The sequence below is a fragment of the Semicossyphus pulcher genome, unplaced genomic scaffold (genome assembly GCF_022749685.1).
Source record: "Semicossyphus pulcher isolate SPU_LCO1_2020_fin unplaced genomic scaffold, fSemPul1.0.p SCAF_14, whole genome shotgun sequence".
NCBI classification, from domain to species: domain Eukaryota; kingdom Metazoa; phylum Chordata; class Actinopteri; order Labriformes; family Labridae; genus Semicossyphus; species Semicossyphus pulcher.
The window spans coordinates 2,332,049-2,352,179 of NW_027211648.1; the positions used below are offsets into that span (position 1 = coordinate 2,332,049).

General features: G+C 41.9%; 1 protein-coding gene across 1 annotated transcript in view; it reads right to left on the minus strand.

Annotated features, from left to right (window-relative positions):
* The window catches only part of LOC138591637 (NLR family CARD domain-containing protein 3-like), a 62,454-nt gene extending 53,497 nt beyond the window's left edge, over positions 1-8,957 (minus strand). The window contains exons 1-7 of the mRNA XM_069662282.1: positions 8,914-8,957; positions 8,491-8,605; positions 8,074-8,193; positions 7,809-7,880; positions 7,215-7,334; positions 4,135-4,370; positions 921-2,766 (exon numbers count right to left, since the gene is read on the minus strand). Of these exons, the coding sequence (XP_069518383.1) occupies positions 921-2,766; positions 4,135-4,370; positions 7,215-7,334; positions 7,809-7,880; positions 8,074-8,193; positions 8,491-8,567 (2,471 nt within the window). The 5' untranslated portion in view covers positions 8,568-8,605; positions 8,914-8,957. The remainder of the gene's footprint in view (positions 1-920; positions 2,767-4,134; positions 4,371-7,214; positions 7,335-7,808; positions 7,881-8,073; positions 8,194-8,490; positions 8,606-8,913) is intronic.
* Positions 8,958-20,131: the final 11,174 nt, after the last annotated feature.

Genomic DNA, 20,131 nt, shown 5'->3' on the forward strand with positions numbered 1-20,131 from the left:
GAGAGCATTAAAGCATTGGATTATAAAAACTTACTACAAAACATTTGACTATAAAACTTGAAAACATTTGATCCCAAAGTTTCAAAATGTTCTTCAACAGCTGCAGCAAACATGAGATACTCAATCTGAATAACACTAATAACACTTCTCCTTTATCTACAGCACTTTGTAGAAATAAGTTGACAAAGTGCTTTGACAACAGAAATACTGGATATATACAGAGCATCACAAGATCAAATAAAGTGCACTGTAGAAATAGAAAATGAAAGCAGAGTGTTGCGTCCTCGAACATCCTCTGTCCTCACTTTGAAGTGGATCCAAAACCATCACCAGAAACATGACAGAAATAACTGCATGAAAGTAATTCTCTCTGTCTTCAGAAATCTGCTTTAGAAAATGAAACTGATCTTATTTTAAACGTTTAAGAACAGTGGTTATAGTTAGTGATTATATAGCACACCTTGCACAATCTACTCATGTAGTAATCATTTCCCTGATAACTGTAAAATACTGCTATATGTTGTGATTCAATGCTGCTGTGATAAAAGCTCAACAACAAACTCTTAAGTCCTGTATTTGTTGCACCAGGTTTGCGTGTCGCCTTCATTAACCAATGCTGTATAGTAAAGAAAATGTCCAATGTGACACATATTAGAAATCAATAGAAAAGCTTTTCTTTCATGAACTTGACGGCGAGAAACAAAACGGAGTGAAAAACATTTTTGTATTCAAAACATTTGAAACAGCTCAAGAACGTCTGTGACCGAATAAAACTAACAGATCATTTTTAAAATAAACACATTTTTAAATATTTATTTCATAATACATTTCAGAGTAATACAAATATTATAATGTTGATATTTAAAGAACTAAACTACTTATGAACGCTGATTTATAATGTTAATCACATCTGGACTTACCCAGCCTTTCTGCAGTTCCTCACAGCTGGAATCAGTCTCTGTCGTCCCTGCTCTGATGCGTTGTACTTCCACAGGTCCAACTCATCCAGAACCTCCTCTGACATCTGCAGCATGTAGGCCAGAGCAGAGCAGTGGATCACAGAGAGTTCGTTCTCTGATCTGCTCCCTGACTTCATGAACTCTTGGATCTCCTGATGTACTGAGTGGTCGTTCATCTCAGTCAGACAGTGGAAGATGTTGATGCTTCTGTCAGGAGAGATCTCATCACTGTTCATCTTCTTCAGGTTGTTGATGACGCTCTGGATGGTTTGTCGACTGTTGTCTGTCCGGCCCAGCAGGCCTCCTAAGAGTCTCTGGTTGGACTCCAGAGAGAGGCCATGAAGGAAGCGAACAAACAGGTCCAGGTGACCACTCTTACTTTGAAGGGATTTCTCCATGGTGCTCCTCAGAACGTCATCCAGGGATGGGCCAGGGTTTCGAAAAAGCTCTGAAATCTTCTCATGAAAAGACTTTGTGTTTGAGTCCTTGAGTTTAATGTCTGGTAGGAAAGCCTTCAGTACTTGTGTGTTGCTGTTTGTGTAACAGTGGAACATGTAGACTGCAGCCAGAAACTCTTGAACGCTCAGATGAACAAAGCAGTAGACGGTTTTCTGGAAGATCACACTCTCTCTTTTAAAGATCTCAGTACAAACTCCTGAGTACACCGAGGCCTCTGTGACATCCAGACCACACCGCTCCAGGTCTTCTTGGTAGAACATGATGTTTCCTGTCTCCAGATGTTCAAACGCCAGCCTCCCCAGCTTCAGAAGAACTTCCCCGTCAGCCTCCATCAGCTCCTGAGGACTCACCTGATGTCCCTCATCATACTTCTGCTTCTTCCTCTTTGTCTGAACCAGCAGGAAGTGTGAGTACATGTCAGTCAGGGTCTTGGGCAGCTCTCCTCTCTGGCCTGTGGTCAACATGTGCTCCAGAACTGTGGCAGTGATCCAGCAGAAGACTGGGATTAGACACATGATGTGGAGGCTCCTGGATGTCTTCATGTGTGAGATGATTCTGCTGGACAGCTCTTCATCCCTGAACCTCCTCCTGAAGTACTCCTCCTTCTGGGCGTCAGTGAAGCCTCGTACTTCTGTTAACCTGTCAACGCATGTAGGAGGGATCTGATTGGCTGCTGCAGGTCGGGAAGTTATCCAGACGAGAGCCGAGGGAAGCAGCTTCCCCTCGATGAGATTCATCAGCAGGACGTTGACTGATGACTTCTGAGAGACGTCAGACACAACCTGATGGTTGGTGAAATCCAGTGAAAGCCTGCTTTCATCCAGGCCGTCAAAGATGAACAACAGTTTACAGACAGCGAGCGTCTCTGCTGTGAGCTTCTGTAATGTTGGATGGAAAACATGGAGCAGCTTGAGAAGACTGTACTGCTGGTCTTTGATCAGGTTCAGCTCCCTGAAGGAAAGCAGAATCAGCACACTGACATCTTGGTTCTCCGAGCCCTCTGCCCAGTCCAGAGTGAACTTCTGCACTGAGAAGGTTTTTCCAACACCAGCGACGCCGTTCGTCAGGACCACTCTGATGCGTCTCTGTTGGTCAGGTTTTAAGGCTTTAAAGATTTCCTGGCACTGGATTGGAGTGTCATGGAGGGTCTCCATCTTGGAAGCTGTCTCAAGCTGCCTGACCTCATGTTGGGTGTTAACCTCTTCACTCTGTCCCTCAGTGATGTAGAGCTCAGTGTAGATGCTTTTGAGGAGGGTTCCACTTCCTGTTTCATCACTTCCTTCAGTCACACGTTCACATCTCGTCCTCAGACTGATCTTATGTTGATCTAAAACCTCCTGCAGACCACCTTTCACACAAAAGAGAAAAAAGTGTGAGATGAAACCAAGAACATTTGACAGTCTGGTGATTATCTTACTGCCAAAAAAGATCAATGTAAGAAAATATAAAGAGTTACAGGTTATAAAGTCCAAATCAGCCTCTGACTGTGTGTCAGTGTACGTGTTTGATTGACAGCAGAGAGAACAGGTGGATCCTCAGCAGCTCGTCTGCAGCTCTTCATCTAAACAGCTCACTGTGTCTGTTTCTTCATCACTGCAACATTTAAAACTGATCCACTGATAAAATCCTGCAGAACATGTTCACATCTTGTTGTGTAGATCTTCTTTTAATGATTACAACCACTAACAAAGCACTGAGAATCTCTGGAACAAATACACTGCGTTTCCTGTAGCTGCTCCAAAATAAAAGCCTCCTGCTGGTTTGCTGATGGAAAACTTTCATGTGAAGCAGCAGCAACAGGAAATGTTGTGTTTATATCAGACAGAAACCTCAGGAGCTGAAAGATTCAACCAAAACACAAGTGCCAAAAGCAGCTGCAGTTCCCATAATGACCACTTGAGGCTGGCTCCTGAAGTGAGTCAATCCCCATAGAGCCCATGTTACAATCCCAACTTTACAGCAGAGATAAACATGTTTACAGCCTGGTACTAAAAACTGATTTGTTCTTTACAGCTCATTTCGTTATGACATCTGTATGTGGGAATCTTTATGTGACTCACCCATTGTAATTATATTTAGTATCATTTTGCATCACTAAGGGCCTGAACTCTTTGAGTGACAGGTGGATGCTGCTTGCTGCCTGCTGGCCGTCAGCTTAGCTCATTTTCATCAATGAAATAAACTTCTCTGCCATGTTTCCACGTTGGTGCCTTCTGGAGGATTTTTCATGCAATTATCACACAAATAAAATGTCTTGCTGTGCGGTTCATTGTACCAACAGACCGTCTAAGAGGTCTGTCTACACAATACCTGGCTTGTTAGCTTAGCATGGCCTCAAAACAAAACGTCACGGTGGCTACGTCCCTCTTCTTATATACAGTCTATGGTGAACATCGGCGGTTTAAAAGGTCCATTTCCATCAATCCTGATGGAGCACAAGCAGCACTGTAATGTTTTTAAGCAAAGACAGGGGGCGCTACAATAAAATCACAACATGTTAAATATAAATGAAATGAGATTGTTCCTCAAAGGAGAACACGGGACACGTGACACAGAGCAGATATGTCTGCTGGAGCAGAACAAATCAGTTCACATGTGATGGTATTTATAAAGATCTTAATGTTGGTGCTGAATGACACAACAAATGTCTCTGTATTAAAACAACAAGCCGTGTTTTCAGACGAGATGACATCAGCAGACTGATGGACGCTCTTACTTTGGAAAGTGCTGGTCTGACTGGCTGTCTGCAGTCCAGGTGTGGTTCTGGATCTTTTTCCACACTGGGGACAGGAGGAGTCTCCTGATGAACCAGACCGGTCCCAGTATGAGGGGAGGCACTGTCTGCAGAACCAGTGTCCACAGCTGGTAGAGACTGGATCCTTCAGGACGTCCTGACACACAGCACAGCAGGACGGCTGCTCCTCCACAGAAACATGACTCCTCTTCTTCTCTCTGTGAAGACATTTCTTTATGACTAAAATGATTTGTTGACTTTGCTAGAAAAATATCACCATGTGATCGACACTGTCTAGAAGCTGTGAGAGCTCACAGAGAGCAGTAAGAGTGTTTGTCCTTTCATTAACTGCTTTCCTGTCTGACAGTCTTATTAAACATTTTGTGATCTGCCTGTAGTTTGTTATTAATACAAACTCAACACTTTCTGCAGCTGCTTCACAGTAAAAGCCTTCCATTAAAGACAGCTCATTATGTCCTTTACTGTTTTAACGTCACTGTGGGCGGCTCAGCTCGAGTGAGTCATGTTTGAGCTGAGGTCAGAAGGGGCCTAAATTAAACTGAAGTAGACCAGAGGGCTGAACTACGAAGCTTCTTCCGCCCTTATAGGAGCGATCATCAGCCGTCTGCTTCAGTCGCACTGTTTCAATGAGAAGTGATGATGAATATATAAAAGTTATTACGGTAAAAAACAACACTGCTGCTAAGAATAAAACAAGAGAGAAATGCAGCAGAAATATATTGTGTTAATACATAAATCAATGTATTTATTTGAACACATGAAACGCTGTCGGTGCCTCCTGTTTATTTCTAATGCAACAACTACACACAGCACAACTCTTAAACTGTAACGATGATACACATGATTTCAGTTGTATAGTCAGGAGCTGCAGTTAGGTCGGATACTTTCACTTCATCAAACATGTGTGGAAATAACTTTAGTGTTTGGCCAAACAGAATTCTGATTCATTTATTGATTTGATTTAATCTGTGATAAATACCTACAGACTAATCAATGTCATGGTGTAAAACGGACTGGGCAGGAATCTCACACCAAACATAAAAATGTGATCCAGTGTCCTTAAATGCTGTGTCCTCATCGCTCTCTTACTGTATTGATGATCTGCTAACACAACAAACCACATAAAACTAATGATTCAAAACAGATTGGAAATATTGCACATGCCTCGTCTTATCTGAATGCACAGACATTATCAAAGAAACAGTTTAAATCATAAATCCAGAAAACCACAATTCAGAAAACTAAATACAAACAGCAAACTGTCGACACCGACAGTCAAAGTATTTGTATCAGAGTGTTAGAGCGCCACCTGCTGGTTTACATGCGCACATGCAGCTGTGATGTTACTTTATGGTTGGCCAACATATAAGCGAGTGTCCTCTGCTTACACACGCTGTAACCTGCTGTGAGCTGTTATGACCTGAGTAAAGACGTGTGTTCACCTCTCTCATGTGATCATTGGAGCCAACACAGCACACTACAATGTTATTATATGAACTGATTCAAGATGGCACCTGGTAGATCAGAACAGCTGATATGAAAAGAGCCAAACATTCTGATTAGTAATGAATCCTATATTTTCTGGAAGAAAAACATCGTTTGTGGATGTAAAACTCAGACTATGGCTGCTTCTCATGTCTCTTGAGTTGCATCCATGCTTCCTTCACTTGCGTCGTTCACTTGCGTCTTAGTCCCTCCCACCAGAGATGCATGGAGAGACGCGAGGAAACCAAGAGAGGAGAGAGGAAACGAGGGAATGTTTTTTAAGAGACATGAGACGTCCTTTCCGATGAAGCGTCACGTGCAGCGACGTCCGTTTGTGATGATCGCGTCAGCTGATCACCGCTGGATCAGCTGTCAGTCTGTTTTAACAGCTGTTTGTGTCTGCACACATGTGCTCTGTATTCATTCTAATAAACACACAGTAACAGTGTTTCCTCTCTGTGTCCTGTTACCTGTGTAACAAACACCTGCACATGAAGAACAGGCTGCAGTCTGTGTTCCTGCTGCAGAGCCATATGGACACTTCTTACCAGCACTATGTCTTTATATTATTCATCCATTATTTACATTTTCGATCACTGATCATCTGATCTGAATTCATTATTTAATAAGCCCAAATACTGTCTGCTCATGAACTATGAACATTATTGATTAGGCTCAAAGTTTCAGGATAAATAGAAGTCACGTCACGCTGATCAAACCCGACCTCACTGATGATCACTCTCACACGTAGTGTTACCTGCTGACAGAGAGACTCTCCTGCTCCCTCTGAATTCATTCATTCATCCGTGTTAAAAGTGAGCAGGGGAATAACTGATCATTACTAGAGGTTTTTTTAATTATTACATTTAATAGAAATGAATCTGTTTTTGCTGCTTTTGATTTTTACACAATTCACTTATTTTTACTCAGATGTTGACTCAGAAAACAAATCAAATCTGCAGTTATTCACTGCGTTTTATATATTTTACGACAAGTTATGATCAATATTTCCTTCTAAACGATCACAGCTTGTCAAATACCGACTCATTATACCGACGTTGTTTATAGTCGGTTTCAAGGCGCCCTGTAAAGTCTGATTAAAGGTCCGCTTCTTCCTCTCTGCGATATGAAACTCCGGTGATGTTGTGAAGTTTCACATGAGTCCGATCTGCTGCAGCGTCCAATCACTAACTGATATCTAATAAGGGGGCGTGTCGGCCAGTAAAAGACTTCTGTGGAGGCTGCTCTCGTGTATCCTCGCTTATCGCTCCTCTGAACTCCCTCCTCCCTCCTCTCTCCTCTCTCCTCGATCCTCGCTCCTCCGAGCAGCGATAAGAGCTTTGAGACGATCCTCAATATGCCGTCTGCGGAACTACTTCCGGTTCGAGCGAGGAGCGAGGAGATATCAAAAAAGAGACATGAGAAGCAGCCCTCATCCACCTTAGTGTGAAACCGTTTCTGCATCATGAATATAAATCTATTAGCAAAACATTTAATATTCCTCCTCAATGCATCATCGTCTGTCAGGTCAGTTTACAGTAAAAACAGTCTCTTACTTTGTGTCTGAGGGTCCAGGTTCATTACTGAATTCTGGAGGATCATCTTTGGACCGGTCACTCTTCAGAGACAGACAGCTGGATACTGCAGACTCTGCTCTCTGTCTGTTGGGCTGAACTCTGCAACACACAACATGTTTTTATTCTTATCACATGAATCCTTGATGAATTCTTTCATTCTATTCCTGTTGTTCATAAATAGGTGATTGAAAAGTTTGTATTAGTCCTCACAGCTTTTCTAGGTGACTGACATTTGTCACTGAAGCCCTTTTCACACACATTTCTGACAATTTGCAGAGAATTTCAAGACATTCTGCCCCTGGGGGTCTAATGAGGCAGGACATGACGTAAAAAGTGAGCTGTGGTCCCCACAACTAGCAAACAATGTCTGCGTCGGCCCTCACAGCCAGAAGCTCCTGAATCTCTCCATCTCTCCAGTCTGCGGACATCTTTGCTCTTTGTCTTGTAAATGATCCTTCTTCTTCAACCTCGGGTGTTTTTAATCGTCCTGTTATGTGCCGCTCGTCTGATTTCGCATGTCATTAACCTCATCACCCCGCCCTCTCGCTCGCGGTGAATGTTCCTGACTGTTACCTGCTGCGTTCACACATCAGCTCAGCCCGACTTCTTGCAGACATTTGACGAGGAGGCTGGCAGGAAATAAGTCTGCATAAAGTCGGGGTGAATAATTCAGCTGTTTGCGTTCACACATGCAGCCCAGGAAGATTTCAGAGATTACTCCTGTGTCCAGAAATTTTAGTGGAAATGTTTGTTGTGTTTTAAAAAAAGAAAATCAACTTGGAATTGTTCGATGAAGCTGAAATGAATCATATAATTGAGTGAGTATCAGTTCTCTTACTTTGTGTCTGAGGGTCCAGGTTCATTACTGAAGTTTAGAGGTTCATCGTTGGACCGGTCACTCTTCAGAGACAGACAGCTGGATACTGCAGACTCTGCTCTCTGTCTGTTGGGCTGAACTCTGCAACACACAACATGTTTTTATTCTTATCACATGACTCCTGATAAATCCTCAGACTACCAAACATTTAAGAAGATCTAAATGCTCAAACTACTGCTGCTGTTGATAACAAACGTTTCATTAACCTTTTGAATTCTTTTATCATCTTTTAACAAAAAACTGGTAAAATGATCTACCTGAATGTCACAACATTTTAGTGGAACTGTTTAATATACCAACCCAAAATCTACAGAAAACATGGTGTTTCAGATGTTACTGAAATAAAACATTTAAATTATTTAGTGTCAGTTCTCTTACTTTGTGTCTGTAGTATCCAGACAGCTGGATACTGCAGACTCTGCTCTGTCCTCCTCTTCCTCCACACAAACACTCATCTTACCAAGAAAAAACACATCTGTTCAAGAGTCACACGCTAGGACGAGAGAACAGGAAGTAACACAGAGAGAGGAAAAGGCAGAGAGAGAGAGACAGAGAGAGAATACAGTTAAAACCAATAATAAAACCAGTCAGCGCTCCTCCTGCTCGGTGTTCTTTATATCTCTGCTTGTTTTCTTGAGTTACTGAAGCTTTAATGTCAATTATTCAGCCAATCCAGACTTTGTGTCCACAGATGAAAAACTGTCGAGTTTTTCTAACTTTTCTTTCCTCTACAGTCCGCAGGTAGAAACGTGACTCACAGACTTTAACAGTCAAATGATACAAATGTTTATGACCACTCACCCTGCCGCAGCCTTCAGTTTGTTATTCTGCTGCGTAGACTCAAAATGGAGTCTGAAGAGACACTTTCACTTTCACTTTCATGTTCCCGCCCTGTTCTCATGAGCCTGGATCACATGACCAGGTCGCTCCTCCCATCTCCACTTACAGGAAATAAAGTGCGTTGATGTTTTATGAGGACGCTTCTAAAGGAACAGTAGGAGCTATTTATTAGTTCTTAGTATGTAGTTGTGTATTTAGTTTACTTATAATAAGTAGTTTGATTATTTTAGGCGTGTGCTTTATTTAGATTCGATTTTGATAATATTTTCTTTTGCTAGTTTTTTGTTTCGTTTAATTTTTATTATTTGTTTAGTAAATGTAATTTCTGCATAATTAGTATCTTGTTTTGTTTTGTTTGGAATTTGGGAAAACACTGTGGGCACCTGAGTTTATATAGGTAGGTAGGCAGGTAGCGGACCAGCATGCACCTGGGTGGGCCTATGGTTTTATAAACCATAAGAAACGCACAACTTTGAGTTGATAATGAACTTCTTTTGCCTGCGTACACCACATCCCCATGGTGCATCAGTGGCACTTTGATTATGTTTGATTTATTGCAAGTTTGATTTTTGGGACAAATGGCCACTACAGGAACTCTTACAAAACCAATATGAGTTACAGTTAACATCTTAAAAACACAGCTACCTCAGACACACATGTTCAGAGTAGAGCTGACATATGTTACACAACATCAAAAGAAGGCAAAGGTGATGAATGTGAGAAGTGTGCATTGAACTGGATGAAAGACTTGAAGCTGATAATTCATGGAATGATGGAAAAATGCTCGCTGTACTGAAAACAAACAAATACAACTTCAAATACTAAACAGATGTTATTACATTCCTGCACAGTGATGCAGAATGGGCATAAGAGATGAAGTGAATGTGTTACATGTGGTGCTGCTGAAGGAACTCTGCATGTTCGGCTGTGGGAGAGCAATAAAGTTAAAGATCTTTGGGATGGCGTTACAAAGCAAACGGCAACTTACACCAAGATTGATGATCCACTCACACCAGAGTCATGTATACTGGGAGACTTGCATGACTTCAGTAGAGACTGTAGAAGAATGAAATATCATCCCTTTTTCATGTAGCGTAAGTAACTATTAATGAAAACAAAGATATTATTTGCACTCATTAACAAAGAGGCAACACCTTCTAAGGGAGGACATTAAACAGATTGAATTTTGGTAATAATCAATGTCATTATCTGGTTTGTAAGTTCTGTTAGTTTCTGCTTGAAGAACTACTAGTAGAACCCGAATAACAGAAACACATCAAGTCCTTTCAATAAGCATATCTCACGCTAGGCGCGCAAGCTAACAGGGGTGAAGCCCTGATACTGTCTTCTTCTAATGCTTTGGATGACAGGCCCACCTGCTCTGAGTACACCAGCACCACTTGGACAGGGGAATCACTGACAGGGCAGCGGTCCAGTCTGTTATTAACATAACAAAATAAGCGTCTCTGTATTTATTCAGTATCACAATCAGCCAAGGTTTGTCTGTTCATTTTAATTCAATGCTGAACCTCCGGTATATTTCCTCCTCACACGGGGCACCAAACATAAGCAGCATAAATAACCACTCATGAAAATGTAAATTTCACTCATGAAGAAAGAGGCACCAGTGTCAAAGGACTGAATTTAATCTCATAGAACTTTGGTAATAATCAATCTCATTATCTGGGTTGTGAGTTCAGAAAAAACTTTTAGTTTCTGCTTAGAAAATAAAATAGACGACGACAACGGCTAGACAACGGCTTCCTTCTCCAGCAGCTGATGAACAGTTGCATTCCTTCCTTTTCTTCTATTAATTGATCTTTTATTTTTTTGTTACAAAAACAGCAATGACGTAAAGTAGGCCCTATGACTTCCAGAAAGATAGCCTTGCTACAGTTGGGACGCCAGTTTAGCTCAGCCGTTTAATCACGCGTCCCACGTACAGAGGCCACAGTCCTCGATGCACGGCCCCGGGTTCAACCCCCACCCTCGACCCTTTGCCGCGTGTCATCCCCACTCTCTCTTCCCCTGTTTCCAACACTATCCACTGTCCTCTCTCGTTCAATAAGGGCACAAAGACAAGGGATTGTACAACTTGAAGAACTACTTAAAATCACCTTTATTCTGCAACAGAGGCAATATTTTGGAACCCACATGTTGACAGGAGTTCTTGCAGACCTGTCGGAGCAGCAGTGAGTGTCGCTCAAAGACTTCCTGGGTTTTTCAAAGACGGTCGTTTGAAATGCTGTGAATTAGTATTTAATGTGTGATAAGTTTCTTTGATGTGCGTCTTTGTGTCATGCTGCTGACAGTGTGAACGCAGCCCTGTTACCATGCTGTACCAACACTAATCACACGCACTCTGCTCATTTGCTCAGAACTAAAGCAAAGTGGAACCACATTTCACATGAGCGCTAGCAAGGAGATATCTTTACAAGGACTCATGGGAAATGTAGTCGTTCATTACAAAGCCGACACAATAACCCTCATTTGAAATAAGACGACCAGAGGGGTATTGCACAAAAGCAGAATAAAGAAATCCAGGATAACTGAGAAAGCCCGGCTTGACCGAGTTTAATCTGCGCATCCTGGCTTAATTGGTTGCAGGTTCGCCGAGCCAGGATGAGAAGGCGCAGCTATGTCAAGCCAGGTGCAGATAGTCGGGATAAGTGCACGTTCAAGGCATTCTTAAAGAGACCAAGGGATCGATCACAGAATCACGGATGGAAAAATGGACAAGACTTGTGCATCATACTTTTCATCAGCAGAACAACAGCTCCTCATGGAGATATACCAAGAAACACATCATTAGAAAAAAAGGAAATATGCTGCTATAATTAAAGAACGAGAGAAAGCCTGGCAGACTATAGCGGGCCGGCTGAATGCGTAAGCAGTGCAAAAATGTACTCAGAAACAGTGCTCCACTGAAACTGTCAGAATTACAATTAAAGGAGTTTCTTTTCAAGTCCAAGAATTAACAGTTGTACATTTTGCCTTAAATGTGACGAGTGGAAGTGCATGTTACTCAGGGATGTAGATTATCATTAAGATCAATTGCAAACAATGATCCACAATGTGTGTCTATTTATTCTGTCCACTTTATTTAATCTATTTATCTATCTTGTGTTTTTTGTCTGTTTTCATCTATCCTATGTATTTATCTATCCTTCATTAAGAACAAACTTGTCTGGCGACAAAAGGACCTGGCAGCAAGTCCAAATTAAATACAAGAACATTTTGCAGCCTGGTAAGTGACTTGATTATTGATAACAATGTACAAATGAGGTGAATAGATCTGCTGACGTATTTTATGTCTCTATGATTGTAGTAAAAAAGGCAGATAAATCGGGCACGGGGGGGCGGCCCACCGACCCAGGAGTTCACTCCAGCAGAGGAGCTGGCACTGGATGATAATAAAGGGAGGCCAGTGATGGAAGGGATTCAGGGAGGGACAGCCACTGACTCTGTCCCAGTGGCAGAAACTGGCCTCTTCATACAAGGAACATTATTGCAATACTACTTAACATGAAACACAATCAAATAATGATATAATGTGTGCTGTCTGACTTTGGCTTCCCTTGCAGTATCTGGTAACACACTCGCACTTTTGGAGCCACCAGAAGATGATCCAGTGACTCCTTACTATTAAAATCACAGGCTTGGCATGTCCTGTCAAAAACGTTCATACAAGTTCTATTGATGTCAGTATACGGCAGGGGGGAGGCACATCTGCAGCTGTGGAGAGCACCTGTGCAGATGATGAAGAGAATATAGCACTGGACTCCAGAAGGCTTGAGGTATCATGTCGATTTTGTGGAAATATCCTGCTTATTTCGTCCTTAATGAATAAGAAGTCAGTGACGTGGAGCTAATACAAAATATCATATTTGTAACAGGACCCAGACACTGCACAGCAAGATCAACAGCCTGGTAACACAGTGAGTATTGCCTAAAGTAAATCTACATTATGCACAAATCTTTCTGCGCTAACTGACAGGTGTTTTTACAGAATTCACAAAGCATCAGACAACTTTTTTTTTTTTTGGTCTGGTGCTGAATCTTTGGACCCAGCAGCCTACATAAATATCGAACTCCATCACCTGAGAATCTACACCTCTCAGTGAGATATTCATCTGCAAAGGCCAATGGGTCCGACTTGTCCCGGAAGACCCTTTCACGCCTGAATGCCCGTCTGAGTATTAATGCGTCCTCCTCCAGTACATCATTCAAAAATGGACGTGCCATTGTGAAGAGGAAACAGGTGAACGGGACTTGAACCTTTATATCGAGACTTAATTGAAACCACCGTTGCAACTTCATCAGCCATTTCTTATCATCTCAACAGCTGCAATAATATACATATTCATCAAACCTCTGATGGCAATTTGACAAGCAGTCTTCATAAACACTAGCAATATAACACTAGGCCTGACAGTAATAATTACTGCCACATGAAAGAATTTAAAAGTGACTGTTACCATTAAAATAACAGTAAACCTACTGAAATGAAAAGACAACTGACAATATATCTGTAATATTTAAATGCAGGATAAACACAATTCAAAACAAACACATTAATAGGATTGGCAGTCGAACTAACAGATGAATCACTAGGATTAATCTTAGCCTGGTTGTTAGCCTGCTCTGGAGCAGGCTAGCTGCAAAGGATAAATCTCCATGGTAACTTGACCGGGTTTAATTTAACTTGCTTTCATGCAACTGAGTCGAGGCTGGATTCAGCCAGGATAGGGCTTAATCCCTTATCTTGGTTTTGTGCAATCCCCCTCAGGTGTTGAGATTTCAATGACAGTGATAGATTCTGGTTTAATCAGATTACAGACAGAAGACTACAAGAACGTGTTCACGTGTAGAGAAACCCAAAGAGGATTTCAGAGCTGAACCTACAACTAATACTGATCTGTTTGTGGAGGCAGAGACTCATATTATTCATCTAACTCGTGGATAAATACAATAATAATAATGATTATAATACATTTCATTTGAAGGTACCTTTCATGACACCCAAGGTCACCTTACAGAGCATAAAAACAAATAATAATAGAATAAGCATAGTTAAAACAAACCGTATTAAAACACGTATAGTTAAAACCAGTATAAAACTACGAGAGTTACAAACAGATCAAGAGACACGTAGTAGGCAAACACGTGTGAGGGGGGGGTGAGGACAACAAGACTGTAGGGATAGAAGGGAAAACAGAAGGTACAGAGCATCAGAGTGAGTATGCCAGTTTGAACAGGTGGGTTTTGAGGTGGGATTTGAATGCTGCGATGGTGTCAGACTGTCGGATGTGAGGGGGGAGGAGCTTCAGAGCCTGGGAGCCGTGCAGCTGAAAGCCCTTGCACCCATGAGGCTGAGGCGTGAGGTGGGGACAGTCGGAAGACCGGCGGAGGATGAGCGCAGGGAGCGAGACGGGGGAGGTCAGGTGGTAGAGGTAGGTGGGGGCTAGGTTGTGGAGGGCTTTAAAGGTGAGCGGAAGCTTTTTAAAGTCGATCCGATATTTAACAGGGAGCCAGTGTAGTTGGCTGAGAGTCGGGGTGATGTGGTCAGACGATTTGGTGCGGGTAATGATCCGGGCGGCCGAGTTCTGGATGATCAGAAGTTTGTTCAGGAGTTTGGTGGGAAGACCGGAGAATACCAAGAGACAATGAATATTATTTTTTATGTTTTTATGTTCATGTCAAGAATAAAAATAAAAGTTGCTTCACTTTTTGACTCAAACAATAAGAGAAGAATCAGATCCAGATTCAAGAAGGGCAGTGTTGTATATGTTATAATGTAGGAGTTACTTTATTGTTGTAGTTGGTCGTGTAGAGTTTAGGTAGATGTTATCTGAACTAAAGCATCATATTCTAACTGATCACACGTTTGTATTTAAAATGCTCATCTCTGAAGTGACTTGAAACTTTTAAATAAATGTAGAGGAGTGAAAAATACAACACTTCCTGCTGAATTTATCGGGGTACAAGATTCAAGTAGGTGTTCTCAAGACCCTCATGATCTCCAAACAGCTCCTTCAGGGGAGACAAGAGGAGAAAGTGGATGTGAGGAGGTTATTAAAAGGTCAAAGCTTCCTGATATTTATGTTGATGTATCTGAGATGTGTCCGTGTCACAGGTTTGAACCCACTTTGTCTCCCTGTGTGTCTGTCTGAGTGCAGAGAAGACTAAAACACATGCTGTGTTCCAAATGCCACACTGTGCTAGCAGTACGTACTGATTTGGACAAAATGTAGTATGTAGCATGTAAACAAAAGATAACATGTGCAGTATGCCACAAATACCCGGATGTCGTACCGATTCGGAGAAAGGGTCCAGTATGCATCGGGTCAGTCTGCCTCGCCTACAGTATCCCACAATGCAAAGCGCTGGAACGTCACAGCGGCAGTTGAAATGACGGCCAGCAGCAGCATTCCAGCAGCAGGGGGCGCTTTAGCTAATGAAGGAGGTTATTGTTTACTTCCGCCTGGCGTAGCATACTGAAAAATGAATTTGAGAAGCTCCCCCATACTACATACTACCGCCGAACGCAGTATGTAGTATATAACGTGTAGCATGTCGTATGTAGTATATAGTATGGCATTTCGAACACAGCCACACTGTTGTACAAGTCCCAGCTCATTGTTGGTGCAGCAGCGCCACCTGCTGTCCACACCAGCAAACCACCAGCTCAAGTCAGACGCGCTCTCCGTCTGTTGTTGAATCACACATCCTTCCACGCTCTCTGCTGTGTGTGGGATGTTTCTGTGTCTGTCACCTGTCCTGTGTTGTTCTGTGTGTGACGCACCCAGGAAAGTGATGTGTGAGCCTCACGGACAAAAAACTATCCGGAGAAAACACAAAACATTTCTTTATTATTTACTCAGGTTTTGCTTTCACTTTCATCTTTTTCCTTTTGAGTGTCTGAAGGATTTTATTTTACACTTTGTACTTACACTCAACTACATTAATAAAAAAGGTTTTCTTCCTGCAGATCAAGTTTCAGACACAAAACATGTCATGAGTTTAAACAATACATTTAGAGCTTTCAGTCTAATATTATGAACGATGATAAAAACACTGACAGGGGTCGTTCTGCAGCACAGCGAGTACTTTTGCTCCTGATACTTTGACTGCAAATACTTTGTACATTTAACCAAGAAAGAAAGTAAATGCAGGGCTTTTATTACAAGTTCGATATTTGTAGCTGTAGCATGCTGAGGTCCGAGCAAGGCCCAAAGGAACACGAGTTTAAAGTTCAAAAATCAGGCTTCTGATTCCAAAACTAAAAAAAGGGTTTGACAAAAGCAAAGAAGTAAATGAGGCAAATTAAAGGAGCTATAGGGCCCTTTAAAAGAGGTCAACATAACTCACTTCATTTCCGACACTCACTGGACGCTGAGCGTCGGAAATGAAGTCAGAGCAGGAGTCGGAGTGTGGAAGTGAAAATGAAGACACTTGAGGATATTTATGTGGCGAGGGTGGTGGGAACAGTGAGTTAGAAGTACCAAAACTTTAACTACTATTCTTTGAAATTAATAGAGCACACAGATTGGTCACTTAGCAGGCAGAGACGTGTTTTCAAAAGAAATCAAATATTTTATTGAATTAATCAAAGATAAAAACACAGTTGGAGCCAAAATCAGGAGTTTTACTTTATCATTTGTTTCATTTATGCTTTGAACAGTTTAATAAGAAGTTTAATGATATAGTGTGTTAAATGTGTGCATCTAAAATCCCTGTGAGTCCTGCACCCTCTGCAGGTTGGAGGTGACTTAGGAGAGGGGTGGAGTCACCGAGGTGTGGCTGTAATGGGAGCAAACAGTCTTTTGACCACACAAAGAGATACAGAGCCTTTGTTTGTTGTTGTTTTTGTGACGTCATTTTGGAATGGAATAAATCATCAATGTTCTTTGCAAAGACACCTCTGGAAGTTGGATTTGTTTTTTATTGGAAATCAAGGTGCGTCAGGACAAATCCCCCATTGGGCCTCCACAGTGGCTCTTATTGAACATTGGAAACTAAACAGGAAAGGAACTCTTGAAAATAGCCTCTACAAACACTGAATAAGAAGGGACTGGAGCTATGGGGAAGGAAAGAGATGGTGAGACAAGTTAAAAACGACACCAAACTGAGGATTCTTTATGATAACTAAATCTAAAAAGGCCTATCACACAAGTTTCAATATAGAGTGACCTTAAAATACTGAAGCTACAGCCCAAAGTCAAACTAAACAGAAGTGAGCTGAGGCCACGAGTGGAGAGGCACACTACACTGGAGAGAGCAGCGGTGCTACCACTGACTCAGCTCATGTGAAACACAGCAAACCTCACAGCAACTATGCTGCAGTCTGTTGCTGTCCCAGCGCTCTTAACTCACATGCAACAGGTGCAGGGACGTCACCACGGGTGCCTAGTCTCCCAACAAAGTGACTCTCAGCTTGTGTTGGAAAAAGAACGAATACAACAAGAATCAACAACCAAACAGAAGAAACACAAACAACCCAGTTGGTTAAAAGGCACCTCGAATAAAGCACCTAATAAACAAAATGATTGAAACGATTCCTCAAATCAATCAAAAGACAGTCTAAACAAAGTTACTCAAACCAAACTGATAAACTAAGAGCCAAACAACTCATCTAAACCATGTGTCATAAGGGGGCAAAACAAAGAGTACAAGGGGGCAAAAACAGCAGCAGTATTTTGGTAGAGCAGCCGAGAACCAAACACTAAACATGAACCAGGCTCACACTGCTGCCATTCAAACGCATGCTGAGCCACCCGACTCACCACCATGAGGCTTCACCAGGGATTATTCAGCGAGGGCAGGGAACCATGGGCCAGAGTCCGCTCAGTCACACTGTAAAGATTAAACAAAACAACATCAAAAATCTCATTCAAACCTGTTTCAAAAGAAACTACAACTCAAATGGGATTGTGACATACCTGCAGCAACACCAACAACACAACAGCATGGCAGACAGGAGCAGGAGCGACGTCACACGGCCCCAGTGCCTTGTATTACCTGGCTGTGGTTAAATTGTTGGTGGAGGAGGAGTCAGGTGAGGGGCTGCGTTCAAAGCTGCCCTGAACATGAAACCATGTTCTTACTGCATATTGAGCAGAAAGGTGTAGTGTAGTTCTGTTTCTGTTTCATTGGTAACCACCCAGTAACCTCCCAGCAGCAGGTGTATGAAATGAGGTGCAAATCGGTGTGAGTAGAATGGTGGTGGGGCAACACAACAGTTTTTACCGACATCCAGATGAAAGCCAGCTTAGGTTCAGCTCCAGTAAAACATCGACTTTCATGGTAACGTTCAGTTTTTGTGTTGTAACTCTCATTTTTCTTTGCTGCAATAAAAGGGAACCTCACCCAAAAGAGAACAACTTTGCACAGTATTTTGTTTTACCTGGAATGGAGTTGAAAGCAATCCTCAAGCCACCATTATGTGACTAATTAAGTTTCTTTTTGGATAGTCACAACACAAGTAAAAACTGATCCCTGTATGGAGGAAAAAGGCATTTTTGGAAGGAGGCTGCTGCTTGGATCAGGGAGCCATGGATCTTGCAAATACCTCCTCTCTTCACCAGACCGTGCTGCAGATGAGAAAGGTAAATGAGACACAGCAGATAATAAAAACTGCGTGGAAAAACTGAGCCTGTTTGAGTGATTTAAGGAAACTGGAATGTGTTGATGCTTTGGGTTTTGGAACTGGATATCATGGATGTTGATGGGATGGAAAAAGTATATGAAATGGAAAAGTTAATTGGAAACTGGAGGAATTAATTATCACCTGTGAATGACTGATATTGCTCTGCTGCTGACGTCACATGTTGACATATTGACAGTTTGGAAATGGAAGAAAACGCTGATGTTGAAAATGTTATTCCTGAGGAGTGTGCTGCAAAAAGTGATGTTGAAAAAAGAGAGAGAAAATTAAGTGCAAAAGGTGTTTCACTTCTACTTGAAAATCTGCAAAAGAACCGGAAGTTAAGCTTAAAGCAAGCAACCAAAACCAAGCTGCAGATCGATAATCTGTTATCCGTCAAAATAACAACTGATACTTTGTGCAGTGTTGAGAACCTTTTAGATGAGTTTAATACGCTATGTGATGCTGCTGCTGGAACTCATAATACATTGTTGGAAATGCCACTGCCTGAGGAAGAGTATAAAAGGCAACAAACATGGTTTGAACAGAAAGCAAATGTGAACTTCTTGAATGATGCAAATAAATGGTTGAAGGATGCTCAGAAATGTTGTGAAAAGGAGTCTGAAGAGGAGGATGAAATTCAACCAAATGAGAGGCCAAAACTCAGGCCTCATCTTAGTCTAAAGCTTCTATCACAAGTTCTGCATGCTTAAGAGCAAAGGCTGAAAAGGCAGCACTAATCCAACGCATGGCTGCTTTGGAAAAGAAACACGCACTGGAAGCTCAAGAGCGTTAAAGAGAGTTTCTGATGACAACACGGCTCATTACAGTAACAAAGTGTTACAGACCATCAAGCAAAACTTCTACGTGGACGATTGTTTAAAGTCTGTGTCCTCAGAACAAGAAGCTTTGCAGATGGTACAAAATCTCACTTCTGCATGTGCAAAGGGAGGCTTTCGGCTCTCAAAGTGGATGAGCAATAGTCGAGCAGTTATAGCAAGCATCACTGAAGAAGATCTTTCTACAGCATCCAAAGAGCTCAATTTGGATAAAGACAACTTACCTGTGGAAAGAGCTCTTGGGTTGCACTGGTGTGTGGAATCGGACATGTTCATGTTCAAGATTGCACTTGAAAGTCGTCCACGTACACGCCGTGGAATCTTGTCAGTGGTTAATTCCATCTATGATCCTCTTGTCACCATTCACACTGCCTCCCAAGCTGATACTACAAGAGCTGTGCAAAAGAAAGGTTGGTTGGGATGACAAAATATCACAAACCTTTTTAGAAATGGGCACATTGGCTGACAAATCTTCATAAACTGTCACTGCTAAAGGTGGAACGATGTATCAAGCCAAAGGACTTTGGACAAGTAAACAAAGCACAGCTGCATCACTTCTCAGATGCTAGTGAATATGGATATGGCACTGTTTCTTATCTGAGATTGGAAAGCATCTCTAAAGAAGTAAACATTGCTTTCATGGTTGGAAAGTCCAGAGTTGCTCCCATTAAACAAACCAAAATACCCAGGCTTA